This window comes from Chiloscyllium punctatum, chromosome 25 (genome assembly GCF_047496795.1).
Source record: "Chiloscyllium punctatum isolate Juve2018m chromosome 25, sChiPun1.3, whole genome shotgun sequence".
NCBI classification, from domain to species: Eukaryota; Metazoa; Chordata; class Chondrichthyes; order Orectolobiformes; family Hemiscylliidae; genus Chiloscyllium; species Chiloscyllium punctatum.
Genome location: NC_092763.1, coordinates 64,446,286 through 64,461,432, shown reverse-complemented (window position 1 = coordinate 64,461,432; position 15,147 = coordinate 64,446,286). Strand labels below are relative to the sequence as shown.

The 15,147-nt window shown below is 41.2% G+C and overlaps 1 protein-coding gene across 7 annotated transcripts in view; it reads right to left on the bottom strand.

Moving 5' to 3' along the window:
- Nucleotides 1–15,147, bottom strand: part of nexmifb (neurite extension and migration factor b) — a 314,997-nt gene that overhangs the window by 15,962 nt on the left and 283,888 nt on the right. For 5 of the 7 annotated variants that reach the window (XM_072595429.1, XM_072595427.1, XM_072595426.1 and 2 more), the window contains 2 exons: nucleotides 7,164–11,466; nucleotides 5,985–6,327 (listed from right to left, as the gene is read on the bottom strand). In XM_072595429.1, coding sequence (XP_072451530.1) covers nucleotides 6,162–6,327; nucleotides 7,164–11,466 — 4,469 coding nt within the window. In that variant the 3' untranslated portion in view covers nucleotides 5,985–6,161. Of the gene's footprint in view, nucleotides 1–5,984; nucleotides 11,467–15,147 lie in introns of those variants that run through there. The other 2 variants (XM_072595432.1, XM_072595431.1) reach the window with 2 other exon arrangements.

Below are 15,147 nucleotides of genomic sequence, written 5' to 3'. Positions count from 1 at the left end.
TTGGAGTGGATGCAACGGCCTAGTGGTGTTATCATGAGATTTATTAATCCAGAAACTCAGCTAATGATTTGGAGACCCGGGTTCAAATTCTGCCATGGAAGATGGTAGAATTTGAATTCAATAAAGAATCTGGAAGCAAGACTCTAATGATGACCAGGAAATCAATGTTGATTATTTTGAAAAACCCATCTGGTTCACTATTATACTTAGTTCTGGCCTACATATGACTCCAGACCAACAGTAATGTGGTTGACTCTTAACTGCTCTTTGGGCAATTAATGCTGATCTAGCCAGAGACGCCTAGATCCAGGAAGTTCCTGCCCCAGCAGGATGACCCTCGGCGTATCTGCCAGAGTGTGTATCTCAGGGAGCTCAGGTGACAGGGAGGTATAACATGCAGAGTAGGTCAATACTGCAGGATGGCCGGGCTATAGGGAGCCTGATGCCTGTGTCACCAGTGTAGAGTATTGGAAGATAATGTTCCCCATGTGAAGGTGCAGTGACCAATTTCAGATGCAGTCTCCTTCCTCACAAGTCACATCACTTACCTTTGGGCCATTCTCCTCAACTTTGTGAGCTATGTGTTTCATGCCATGTTTCTCTATCACTACTAATCTGCCTCAGTGTTAAATTGCTATGAAGGCCCCCAAAGTCATCCTCTCCTTTCTAAGTGGTGATTTAGTCAACTTCCTACACCTCACACTTTACAAAGTCATAAACTAAACCATGAATTTGCCCTACAACTCCCAAACCTTCTCCTAGTCCCTATTCATTCTCAGTTTCTCTGGAGGCAACTGGATGGCCATGGCCCAATCCCTCAAGCAACCATATTCCACAGCACCAACCTAGACCTGCTGGTTTCCTTGGCTATGGTGAGACCTCTCTGTCAATGCATCACCCTACCTCCCCCATGGCTCCCACCATGGCTCCTGGGAGACTAAGGCCATGATCCAGGGGTACAGACCTCCTGTGACAACACCAACCCAGACACCTGACTGTAACTGGAGCTAGGAGTTTAGTATGGGAGGCTGCTCTTGACTAATGGTGTGGCGCTCCCTGACTGACAAGTACACCCTCCCCAAACCTCATGCCAGACTACACCCCTAAGACTTCAGACATGTCCCATTGCTTGCTACAGATTGTGTTTGGTGCATATACTGAGGCCACGTAGTGCAGGTGGTAAAGTGACATAGCACGCTAGCAGAAGGCCAACTGACCATAAGAAATAGGAACAGAAGCAGGCGATTCGGCCCCTCGAGCCTCCCCTGCCATTCAACAGGACCACAGTTGATCAAACATTCCTCAAGTCTTTTCTTCCCTTTTCCTGTTACCCTTGATTCCCCTACTGATAAAGAATCTATCTATCCCAGCCTTAAATATGCGCAAGGACCGTGCCCCCACAGGTCTCTGTGGCAAGGAGTTCCAAAGACTCGCAACCTTCCGAGAAAAAAAATTCCTCGCTATCTCAGTCTTAAATTGGCATCCCTTTATTCTGAGACTATGTCCTGTGGTCCTAGACTCTTTCTTGAGAGGAGACATCCTCACAACATTTACCCTGTCAAACTCTTAAGAATCATACATGTTTCAAGGAGATCACTTCTCAACCTTTTCAACCTTTGCTTGTAAAACAATCTGAGATTGTTGTGCTGGAAAAGCACAGCAGGTTGGGCAGCAGCTGAGGAGCAGGAGAATCGACATTTCAGGTATAAGCGCTTCATCAGAAAGTATAAATTCCTGATGAAGGGCTTATGCCCGAAACATCGATTCTCCTGCTCCTTGGATGCTGCTGTGCTGTGCTTTTCCAGCACCACACTCTCGACTCTGATCTCCAGCATCTGCAGTCCTCACTTTCTCTTTGTAAGATAATCCCTCTGTACTAGGGATCACCTTAGTGAACCTTCTCTGACCTGGCTCCAATCAACTGATATCTTTTCTTAAATAAGGGGCTCAAAACTGCCGACTGTACTCTAGACGTGGTCTTATACAGTTACAGTAAGACTTCCCTACTTTTGTACTCTAATCTCTTTGAAATAACAGCCAACATTCTATTAGCCTTATCTGCTGCGCTAGCCTTCTGTCATTAAACAATTCTGTAATAAAGAACTGTGGACTTTGGAAATGGAAATTGGCTCGGGTCACTGGACATGAAACGTTAACTCTGCTTCCTCTCCACAGATACTACCAGACCTGCTGAGTTTCTTCAGCAATTTCTGTTTTAGTGTGCTAGCTTTCTGCATTTTATGTAGAAGTGTTTCATGACTAACCCTAAGTCAAGACCTGTTGTGCTGCAGCTTTCTCTACTTAAATAATAATGTTCATTGTTCTCCCTTTCAAAATGTACTTCATCATATTTTTCCACACTGGACTCCATTTGCCAATTTTTTACCCACTTACTTAACCTACCAATAGCTCCCTGTAAACTGCTTGTATCTGCCTCGCAACGTGCCTTTCCACCTGCTTTTGTGTGATCTGCAAATTTGATGACAGTATAACCTTTTCCTTCCTCCATGTCATTAATATAGATGTAATCAGTTGCAGTCACTGCAATGTTCCTTGTGGACTCCCACTGGTTACAGGTTGTTAACTTCAAGAAGACCCCCAAGAAACTCGCTGTTTCCTACTCATTAGCCAACTCTCTATACAGGCCAATTTATGACCTCCAACATCATGGGGTCTTACCAAGATTGGAGGCTGTTGTACAGCATGCCACTCAGCTACAGTATGACTGTGCCAACTGCCAGTGCAAGGGGCACCATAAGGTGCGCCATGGGCATGTTGCGGGTCTCAACTGAATGCACTCTGAGGGAGCAAAGGCAACCTGAACCATGTCATGGGTTCTAGCCCCTGGGCCATACTTGTACCTAATACAGCCATATACAGCTGGCTGCTGGTGTGTCCTGCCAGACTAGTCTGCCCTTGCAGTGTGCGCTGCCAACGTATTGATAATGCCAGGATGAAGACAGTGACTCTCTGAAAGGTGAGTGTTAATGCCTGTGGAGGAAGGGTACATAGAGTTGGTGTTGGTGGATGCTGCTCTGCCCTGCAGTTTGGCTGTGGGCAGCCTGGAGGTCCTTTGAGGCAAGTGGTGAGTTGAACCCACCAATGACCTGCTCTGGTTACCATTGCAAGTTTTCCCAAAAGCTAGTTTGTATGGCAAGTTTGGTAAAATCACAGTCTTACTAGGTTCACCAAGCTTAATGGACATGATGGTGGCTCAGTAGTTCAGACTGCTGCTTCACAGAACCAGGAACTCAGGTTCAATTCCAGTCTCAGGCAACTGTGTGAAGTTTGCACATTCTCCCCGTGTCCATGTGGGTTTCGTCCAGGTGCTCCAGCTTCCTTCCATAGTCCAAAAATGTGCAGGTTAGACATGGGAAATACAGGGTTACAGGGTAGAGTAGGAGGGTGGGCCTAGAATGAGATGGTCTTTGGAGGTTCGGTATGGACTCGACAGGTTGAATGGCCTGCTTGCACACTGTAGGGACTCTGTGATTCTAATCCATGGCAGGTTGGACTGTTAACAGAGTGTTAAATGAGCATTAATGAGAGTCAATTGGGAGCTTGCTGCTGCATAGCAAGAATCTCACGGCGCTACTTGAGAAAACAAACAAGCTGCGGTGAGATTTTGACATCAAGGTGGGATCACCAAGAAGTTTGTTTGGTTCTACTGGTCAAGTCACTACAGCCCAGAACCTGATAAATTCTATCCTTAGTGCTGGAATTTGTGCTTGCATTACTATCGTATGAATGTTTGATATAGTTGCTTGAAATTCTTTTGTTTAAGTGGAAACGTGCTTGTTTTAAGATGGAACTTATCTATCTTTAGCTTGACATTTCCCAAGACCATGTGTAATTTCATCACATAGACAGTAACTCGCCAGAGAACATTACCTATCTACTGCAGAACCTGCCTGATTGTTACCCTATTGATATCAGGCAGGTTCATAATGGGTGGGTAATCCATTGTGTTCAATTAGCATGGTGAAAGTGAAAATTCCCTCTCGGTATGAAGTCAGTTTCTGGTCTGTGCAGCTAAATCTGATCTCATCTGCAGCATTGCCTGGAGTGCTTTAATTGTCTACCACCCTGAAGAACCATGAAGTGGGGAAATAATAAACAGAGATTGTTACTTCTAATCACCATCCTTGTCTTTCGCTGGAAAGCGTGTACGCATGTAGGTGTCTCATGAGGACAAAATCAAGCTTTGTTGTAACAACCCCAGTCACTGAATAGCAGTCAGACACTCACTGAAGTTGTCTGAAAAAGTGCTACAATCCATTTATTCTATTCCCTTTTTTTGAAGTATTTTTAGTACTTCATGCAAATAATTAAGAAGATAATCCTAACTAAGGCTAAAAATTGCAGCATAACCTTATAAAAAGATTCAGGTGCATTCATCATTTGAAATATAATTGGTTTTATCTCAAAGTCTATACGGTTGTGAACTGAGATTACTTTTACCCTCACCCATTGCAATCACAAATATAGTCAATGTATGAGGAAATTATTTTTTCCAATTTGTTATCAAATTGCTTTTCATGCTAGATCTCCAACCTTCAAACACTTTCCATTCAACCTGAAGATCGAGTGGTTTGAAAATCAAAATCTGTCCCACCTTTAGCAATGCTGTTCCATCATTTACAGATGGAAGGTGCTTTTCTAAATGCTAAGGCTGGTCCACTAGTTTATCCTTTCCAAGACTACGCATTTCAATATGACAGGGTTTGAACCCAAGGCTCACTGCAGACAATCAAATTCAAAAGACAGTTCACAATGGCAAGTACATAAAGATGCAGTTGGGAACTAGGACATATAACGTGGTCCACCATGTCGGTTACCTCCAAAATACAAAAATGATTATTCTACCATGGGCTTCCTCTTCCTCATCAGGTTTCCCAACTTCCTCCCACAGGGAGAAAAAAGCCAGCACAAACATCAGCAATTATGTACATTTCGCATCGACCAGTAATTCCTTGGGTACTCCATAGGAGGAAGAAAATAAAGGTAATGTTAAAGAACATATTAGGATAGATAGTCAATAGTTGGTCAAAGGCGTATGATTTAAGGAAAGTCACAAAATTTAGTCACAGAATTTCAGAGTATGGAACCTGTGTGGCTTAAATCATAGCCACCAAGACTGGAGATAGGAAGAGGGCACTGGTTGGCAGGAAGGGTTTTTCTGGGGAGAAGATTGGAGAGACAATGAGGGATGAATCTACAATGGGCTAAATACCTTAAAATTCCTCAAAAAAGTCAACTGACATCATTGTGAAATGCAAAGTCTGTGAAATTGATACATGGATCTTCTAGATTCTGGATTAGTGGTGCTGGAAGAGCACAGCAGTTCAGGCAGCATCCAAGGAGCTTTCAAAGCTCCTTGGATGCTGCCTGAACTGCTGTGCTCTTCCAGCACCACTAATCCAGAATCTGGTTTCCAGCAGCTGCAGTCATTGTTTTTACCACTTGGATCTTCTAGCCTTATCTTACTGTCCAACACCTGCTTCCTGCACCTACATCTTTCATCAGGTTCTCCCTGAGTCTTTGCTCGAGTGAGAGTGAATACAGTTGTCTAAGCCATTTTTTTTTCAGAATTTCATCCCTCCAGAGCAGACCACATCTTCCTAAATCCAATCGCACTTAAATGCTCTCAAGGCACAATGACCCAACTGCACAGCGCTTTCCAAGACTACCGTACACAAAGATCCATAAATGTTCTGAACTGCAATCCAAAACTTTCCAAATGCATTTCAGTGTTTGACTTATCCAATTCATAGACCTTCTTACATTGACCGAACCTGTTCGGGGGGGATAATGATCACTAGCTTACTCAGGGTCTCTGGACAGACCTCAAAATGTTTACCTCTGGAACCAAGCCGAACATGAACTTGTAAAACCAATCAATAGAAACCAATAGAAATACTATCATGTGATTTTATTCCTTTTAAAAACATGCATTTCTTAACTTTATCAAAACGTACACTTACCTTAGCTGTCTCCAATTGTCCAAAGTGACCTTGTCATAAGATTGAATGGAAAGGGAGCCTCCATTCAGTACATCGACAGCACTTCCTGCTTTTCTCAGACTTGTTCCATATAGAAAATATATCGCTTACTTGAACCTTCGATAAAGCTCAGACTGAACACAAACCAGTTAATTCCATCTAGACTCCCCAGAGCGAGCTTGCATGTTGCCAAGCAGATGAGGTAAGCATTTTTGGCAAACTGGAACCAGTGCTGAATTTGTTAGTCGTCAATGTTTTGGTAATGATTGAGGTGCCATAATCCACATTGAGCTGCAGGTGCTTCAAGGGACTTGCCATAATATTACTGGAATAATAAGTTCAATTTGTCTTTATTTCCCTCTTTTTTTGAAAACATATATAAAGAAAAAAATAACATCAAAGTTGTTATGTTCCTATTGTCATAAAACTATCTTTACACTTGTTCACGGTTTGGCACAGATTTTTGCAAGTAGTGCATGTGTTATTGTACATTATCACCAGTGAAGATAAAAAGCTCTATTGCCCTTTACAGCATAGAGTCTGAAGTCTTACCAAGATATTAAATTTTTCAAGATACACAACAATTACATCTCTTCTAATTCCAGCACTTCCTTTTTTTTGTTTGATCATTGACAAGGCCTCTGAATAATTCTTCTTTTGAGAAACATTATCCCGAAGAACACTAAACATAAGCACAATTGTTTTGCTGGAAAAAAATTAATCTTCTCCAAACATAGGTAAAATTCAAAAGGCCCCATTTTTACTGAGAGCAAACTGCAGTCATTTTTGCTGCAGGAAAACCAAACAATTTATTCCATGGTTCAAAGGGTTTCAATTTTTTTTTTGCAGAAGCTGTAGAAAATGTAGAGGGTCTACTAAAATGTTGTCAAGGACTAAGAATAAACTGAAGAAGTGAAATAGCAGTAATAATGGCAACCATGTTAATTGTATCACAGCCAAGCCAGAACAAAGTATCCCTCAATTAGTTTGCCATTCTAGGAGTTCTCATGCAAATCATTCCTTTCGAAAAGGGGAACAAAAACTGCCTCTGGCATGCAATTCGTGCGTCAAAAAAGGGGGGAAATTAAGGGGACAGTGCCTGGGCTTAGAAGGTGCTGGGAAAGCAAAGGGTGCATCACAGCAACTTTAGTGCTGTATTACCTCAGTTTTTCAAGAGAGGCTGTCACAGGTGAGTTCTTGTGCTGCTGTTCACGCTCTGCTCTCTTTACCTTACTCTTTTCATCCCCTGACAATTTTAATGTTGCTTTGTGACGGTACATTTTTTTATGGATGGGACCGTTACTGGCAGGAATACTTGAAGTATCAGAGCTTCTGTCAAAAATGCCACCTCGCATGCCAGAACTGAAATGAAATTCATTGTTAGGACCGGTTGGTGCAGCAATATGAGGAACTGTGGATTTTGCAGGATTTTTGTTACTTAAGGCCTTGGCTGTCGCTCTCCGATTTTTAGCAGGCAAAGAACTATTTAATTTCTTTTTGGATTCTGACACAGTACCACCCAAAATATTCAAAGTTTTCCACTTCAGGCTATTTACCTCAAGCGACTGGCATGGACCTGAGGCAATATTGTGTCCCCCAGGGTTCCAGATTGGTTCAATAGAAGCCATCATAAAACGCTGAACTTCAGCCATTCCAGAGGCAATATTAGACAGTATATTGCTGGGCTCTTCAAACTCTCTCTGATCATCAACTAACAGATTATTACTGTTTGCAACAGTCTGCCCAGACCAGCCAGCACTGGCCCTTTTACTCAAAGGCCAGGTACTACCTCCCCCGTTTTGTTTTCTACCTCGGACAGCAGCAGGACTGCGGTGTGGAAGGCTCTCATTCAGCAGCTGAACACAAGGTGAGATGCTGGTTTTGTTAACAAGTACATCCAGTGACTTGCCATTAGCTGTAGGTAGCTGCATCTGATCACTCCTTTTAGCATGTGTTGCGTTGATTGATTTTTTGGAATTTTTGGATGTGCCAGCGTTCTGACGGGAATTACTTCTGTTTTGAGTTTTCTCGGTAGATTTAGCAGCTTTTGGCTTCCTTGGTTTTTTTGCACCTTTCGGAACTGAGCTTTGGTTTGGGCCCACATGTTTACTAGAAGTGTTTCTCTTCTTCGCTTTTTGTCCCCTATTACTGTTATTTAACTTCAGCATGCCAGCTTGTTTCTCAAATGGACTGGTTTCAGTCATCTCAATGGTATCTTCATTATTAAAGGTATGAAACTGAAATTGGTGATTATTCAAAATAAATGTCTCCGTTGATTGATCGTGTGCCTGGGATGCTGTAGCCCATTTCATTTCATTTGGGTCTCCCAGCATTGTTTGAGCATGGTCCTGAAAGTCTTTGGGTTTGCCTGACGTTTTGACCTCCGGTCCTACTATTTCAGGTGAGAGGTCAGGCGTAATGGGTGGGGAAATCTCAGACAGTGTCACCTGCCTGAATCGATCGGGAGTAAAGTTAGAGATGTCAAGGAGGTCAGTAGACTCCTTTAATGGTGCCACTTCATCAACACTTTGTTGAATCACGAGCTTGGGGCTACAATGGGCCAAAAAATCATCACTCATATCATCCTCACCATCATTTTCACATGACTTCAAACTTAAAGAGCTAAAATTATTGGTGCTGGCTGACAAAGTACCCACTGAATCAAAACTGATGAGTCTGGTGTCATCCGGAGCTACTGAATCTCGATGGAGCTGAAAATTACCATCACCGTCTTCTATTATGCATGATTGATAGCTGGTATTTGACTGCAGTGGCTGGTTATGAGAATAATTCTTGCTGAGCACAAGTTCATCGCTGTGTATTTCTATTTGTTGATAATTGTCATCAACGGTTCTGGAGAGATTAGTGCTTTCTGGGGATAGAGATGCAACACCAACCATACTAGTCGACAGGATGGTAGGTGTTCTGCCAATGACTGAGTACTCCTGTTTTGTATGCCACAACTTTTCAAAGCTTTGTTTTCCCTCCTGGTAAAGAGGTGACTGCTGCTGTTCGGATTCAGAGGGAGGGGACATGACACAACTTTGTGCGAGAGTTGAAGGGTTGAAATGATTCTGAGGCTTGGAAGCAATGACAGAATGATGTGGGAAGTAGGAGAGCCCGGTATGGCTTACGGAATCGGATGCATCCAGCAGTGTCTGTAAATACCCCCCGGGGATTACTTGCACAGTAGACGCAGTATTAGCAGATGGCACAGGCTTGTCAGAAGAGCAGGTGGCTGGTGAAAAAGTAGAATTCTTAGCAGCAGCCTTTGCTTGGCAAGATTTAGATAAATGGGGGTTGTCTGGGACACAATGAATGGCATTAGTCAGTAGAACACCTGAACTGTTCTGATGTGCTACAGCTGAATCCACCTCACTTGCATTTGTCATTGTCTCAATGTCATCATTTCCTATCATCTTGATCTTTTTGCTGGTATTTTTCAGTTTGCCTTCTGCTTTTAATTTCAGTCTCTTTAGTCTGCCTTTCTCCTTCATTCTGTTGTCAAACTTTCCTTGTGATTTGCTTCTCATTGTAGCAGTCCCTGACGTAATGTTTGTGGAACACAATCCATTCGCACAGCTCGGGATTTCTATTGCAACAGTTTGGGCATTGAGAAACTCCACCTCTTCTCCATCAGCACAGGTCAGCCTCTGAGTTCCAACCGGATCAAAAGAACATGCAATCTGTTTGTTGGGCCCCAGTTCAAGTCGAACTCTACGTGCCCTGTGCCTGTTTGCAATTTGTTTGCTTTTCCTCTTGGCAGGATGGGAAAGAAACACATTAGACACAGTGCTACTTAAATGCAGCCTCTTCCTTCTTTCAGTAGGCGCTGACAACAGATGCTTTGATTGTTTTTGGCACCAAAACTCCTTTAAAGGTGCAAGTTTTTCATATCTACCTAGTGCTTCAGCAGTCAAACTGACACTTGTTTGGGTGGCATCAATTTTACAGATTTTAACTCGCATATCCTTCTGACCTTTGAACCTATTAATAATTATGTATTTAATAATAACTGGTGGCCCTCTCCGAGCTGACTTTCGGCGCTTTCGTGGACACCATTCATCATCATCTTCTTTCTTAGGACCATCCACTGGCCATTCTTTCTTTCCTGAAATCTTTTCACTTTCTATGGAGTCAACATCGTACAAGTAGTCATCGCTATACCGTACTTTCCTCTTGGCACGTAATGCATAATTTAGTTGACCAGAGCAATTGACATTTTGCCTTGAAAGGTACCTAATGCTATCCACATTGCCTTTGACAGTGTCATACGATGAATCTGTTCCACAGCTGTCATCACTGTAGTCTCCTGAGTCTTCTACAGAATGATTTGTTTCAAAGAAATGGTTTCTTTTAGAACTTGTATATAGCTTTACATCCACAGTGCTACCATATTTTTGTGTTCCTGCCCTCTCTTCCGATTGGTCATCTTCCTCCCAGATGTCAATCTCATCAGATTTGATTTGTGATGCATCTGCATTGATTTTCATGGATGCTTTGCCTTCCTTTTTTGTGCAGTTCGAGATGACATTGGGGAAAAAGCTTAATTGCGCTTCTTCCTGAAGCACGTTTGTCTTTTCCCTGACATTGTCTTGAAAGGATTCGTACCTAATCTTTAAAGAGCAGACATCGCTGCTGAGAGTTGACTCATCATCAAACATATAATTGTCCACTTCCTCCTCTGCAAAAAGATTGACTGAAAGCTCATTTTTCGAGCATAGGTCAAGCAGTTCTATTTTGCTTTCACTAATAAAAGACTCAAAATAAGCCCAGTCCTGGCTAGGATTCGACAATAAAGCTTCTTCTCCATTGCATTTGTCTAGCAGTAATCCTTCATAGTAATGTTTTTGAGTAATATCTTCCGACTCACTGTCAGATTTCTCCACATCTCTTTTGTCTGTAGTCCTAGATTTGTGCACAGTGAAGCTTAACAGTTGGTCTGAAAGCAGCTGATCCCCATATCTTGCACTTTCTCCTGTACTCATGCACTGAATCCCAATATCGGAGACCGAACAGGTGTCACAATCCTTGTTCATGTCACCTATTTTCATGCTTATTCCAGGCTCTGCGTCAATGCTTTCTTTTGACTCAATGAAGCAGCCCAAACAGGTTCTGCTCTGCTGCATCAAACAATCGTCAGACAGCGATGAAATGCCTTTGGGCTCCATATACCTGAATGGGGCTTTGTCAGAATCTTCTGGCACAGACAAATAACTCACACCTTTTGTAACACAAGATGTAAGGGAAATGGCATGTGTGGAGGAATCATTTGAAGTATGTTCAGGCACATCAGCTAGACTTAGAGGAGAGGGTGGGTCCAACAGGCAGGCCTCTTTTGAAGTTGGTAAAGATAACACCCTGTGGCCCAGTTCATTTTCTTTTGGTGAAATGAAAGATGACAAGGTAACTGCAACATCTGCTGCATTGTAAGACTTCATAATTTTCCCTGCACCACATGATTCTACATGGAAAGAGGAAAGTTAAATAATTTCAATATGCAATACCATAAAGTAGTTCCAATTTTAGGCTAAGCAGGCAAACAGCTTAAAGTATATTACTAAAGAGAAATAAGAACAATCATATATAAATGTCTTCAATTGTGAACAAAAGGGAATAATTTAAGAAAAGGGAACGAAAGTAGCCTGCATACAAATTGTATTATTGCTATCAAACTACGATTATCTCAATAGAAGCCAAAAGGATGTGGCAGAATCTGTTAAAATCTCATTATAGTTATGCTATAGTTCAGTTGTCATCTCAGCTCCAATTCAGTGTTACTCTGAGAATTATGCATTCATTTAGTTTGGTAATTAGACTTTCTTTAAAATGTGGCAGAAGTGGGTACTGCAGATGCTGGAGATTAGAGTCAAGATTAGAGTGATGCTGCACAGCAGGTCAGGCAGCATCTTGAGGAGCAGGAAAATCAACATTTCGGGTAAAAGCCCTTCATCAGGAATCTTTAAAATGTGTCAGTGGTGCAAAAAATTGAAACAATCGCAGTTTTTAATCACCTAAGTAACTATGGATGTAAACTGAAATTTTAACAGGCTGGAAACAACCTTCACAACCACAACAAGAGAAAGAAAAGTCAGTCAGAGCAGAATGGTACTTACATCAACCTTTATGTTTTGACCATTTTTAGTCATATACAATACAGTTTATATAATGACACATTGTATCAGCTGCATTAGTTGATTGTGTCTTTGCACACTAAGATTCAAGCCCAAGTGTAGTCTTCAGGTAAAACAAGACCATCGGAATTAATTGGGTGTAACTGTTATGAATTCTGCACCTATTGTTATATTTGCCTATATAATGGAAGTTGCACATATCAACTTCTTACTGCTATTATATCCTCTGCCAGTGTTGCTGCTGTGGTAAGAGATGTGGGAGGATGGGGCAGGGATGAAGACAAGGATTTTATTACAGCATAACAAGTTTATGTAAGTTGTTTCTATTAACGAGTGGATAAAACAATTTATCGTGGAAAAAGTTAACTTTCAATGTACACAAAAATAATACTGGTTCATATCCTTAGCTTAAGTCCATATGTATAGCTTACATTCCTAAGGTAAACATGTCGTGTAGTTTTACACCACCCCAACCATGGTCACTGCAGCAGTTTCATTGGGACAAGGTGCAATTAGAGTATAACAAGATTGCATTATACATGTGGATAGAAATTTAAAATGGAGTCTGCTTACAGCATCTATTGCAATTTCCTTAGCGGCAATAAAAAACACTGCACCTTAATGAGAACTATTCACTTTCAACAATCACATTCATGTAGTTGACCAGAAGTATCAGCCAACTGCAGAAACATATTAAAATACAGCGCTTGTGTAGCATGCTTAATTGGCTAATGACAGTGATAATCAATGAAAGATTCCAAATCCATCTCACATTCTTGACAGCAACTCAAGAAGATCTCCACTTCTGAATTAGATTAAAGTGACTTTAAACAATTGAACAAATTCTTTTTTGAGAAAAAGACACGTATAACATACTTCATTTAAAAGGAAATCCAAACGACAGCACAGAGCAGAAAAACATCATTTCAAACCCATGAGATTCTGTTGTCAGTCAAGCGATCAGAAAGGCTGGTGAGCCTGCAGCTGAAAGCTCTCTCTCCAGAGGGGATGAAAGGTTGGTGACCAGGCTCTCAGTTAATTTTAACTCCTGGCTGCTAGTCACACGTGGGAATTGAAGAAATTTAGGAAGAACTGTATGCTAAGATTTATGCCCAGAATTAACATAAGGCAAAAAACAATTTACTCCCTTGGCCATTTAATTTTATATATTTTAGTTTACATAATTTGAATTCATTTTATTTTAACACCACTTTCTGTTAAGTATCGGTGCTGTAAATCTAAGTACTTTTTTTTAATCATCCAGTGTCTACATCAAACATTCTCAAAAGCACCTAAAGTGTCGATGGTAAAGGTCTTATGTTGCTGCTCCAACAATTTCCTTGGCTGACAATCTTAGATAAGTACACTCAGTGCAGAATACCAGTGTGACATTTTCATTTCCCAGAGTCACTGTTCTTGTGGCTTCAATTAATGCAAGTGTCAATTCAGAGACAATTAATGAACAAGAACGTAGGTGGTATCATGTTTAATGCCCACAATGCTCTGGGTTGAGACTAATCAAAACTCTCTCAAGAAAGACCCTTCTATATGTGAAAGAGAGACTTTTACCTGATCAGCATGGAATTCAAAATTCATTTTCAAAAACTGAAGGTCCTAAACCATTATGCCATTCTCCCTCATTTTTATTTACACACTTAGAATAGATTGCTGCTTTAAAAAACGATTATCCAAGACATGTACGTGTATTATCTGTAATGATCGAAAACCAACATTTCCAGAGAGTTAACAGCAACAGTTTTTACAAATATACTGTACCATACTATAATGTGACTCAATCATTCTCTTTCATGTCATCACACCAGTTTTGCTTTCCAAATAAACATAGAGTTCAGGTAACAATTTTTCTTCTTAGATGCAGATTGTTAAAATGTTTCCTATCAGCATTCCTTTTCTTTGTACTGTGTTGTATGAAGTCCGGGCCAGAAGATAGAAGAAGCCCAAGTGTTAATTTTCTCTAACATGCTCTCCCCTTTGAAAACCATAATCTCTTGAAGGGTTTTTGGACTTGCCTTGCTCACCTTGGTAATAAGTAAGTAGCCTGGGTCCTGCAATCTCTGCTCAGGGGAAGGAGGGGCTAGAGGTGGAGCATGAAGGGGTCATTAAGACCACAGAAACTGAGACTGTGTGGTCAGTTCTGAGTAAGTGCCAAGGCAACATTCGTTTTCTGTGATTTTGTCCCCATTGTCTCAGAAGCTGGTAGGTCCTCTGGCCCTCATCACTCACAGACCTTAAGCTCACCCATGCATCCTGATGGCCCACTGTACCCTCCACGTCAACCCATGATCGTCACTCACCCCATACGGGCGTCATATCCCCCTAGCTAACTCCATAGCCACATCTACTCAGTAACCACCTTAACTAGACCTCTGAAGCCATGTGAAGATGAACAAAACTAAGCTTCTAAACAATCTAATGCAACTCTCATTCATAGACACTTGGTATTGAAAAGAATACTCCATTCATAAAATCCATTCATAGCTTTGAAATCTTAAATATTTAACGATGTATAACAATCATATCCCACAAAGCCAGGTATTTATTTAAAATATCATTCATACTGTAGGCTCAGAAATCCCAACTGAGGTAAATGTAGTTTTTGAAACTCAGACAAGCTTTCAGAATGACAATGTTTAATTATGATGTTTAAAAGATTGCTATGCTTTGGGACTGCATCTTTAATTAAATATAAAATGAAGGCAACATATGACTGGATAGATTGGGAATCTTCAAAGTCTCAAAAATGTTTAAGAACATTGTGTTGTAAACTATTGTACTTTAAATCCTAGTACAAAAACTGGAGTTTCTGGATAGCTAATCAACATTTCTATTTGGGTACAAGATCTATGTGACACATGGGTCACAAAGATCTAAAGTACCCTCAAAATCGCAAAAGCAAAGTTAGATTTCCAGGCATCAGGAGGGGAAGGTCTGCTAAAGGCAATGTGCAGTCAAATCGAAAAAAAGAGGATTTGAAATGAGGCTGGAAGATT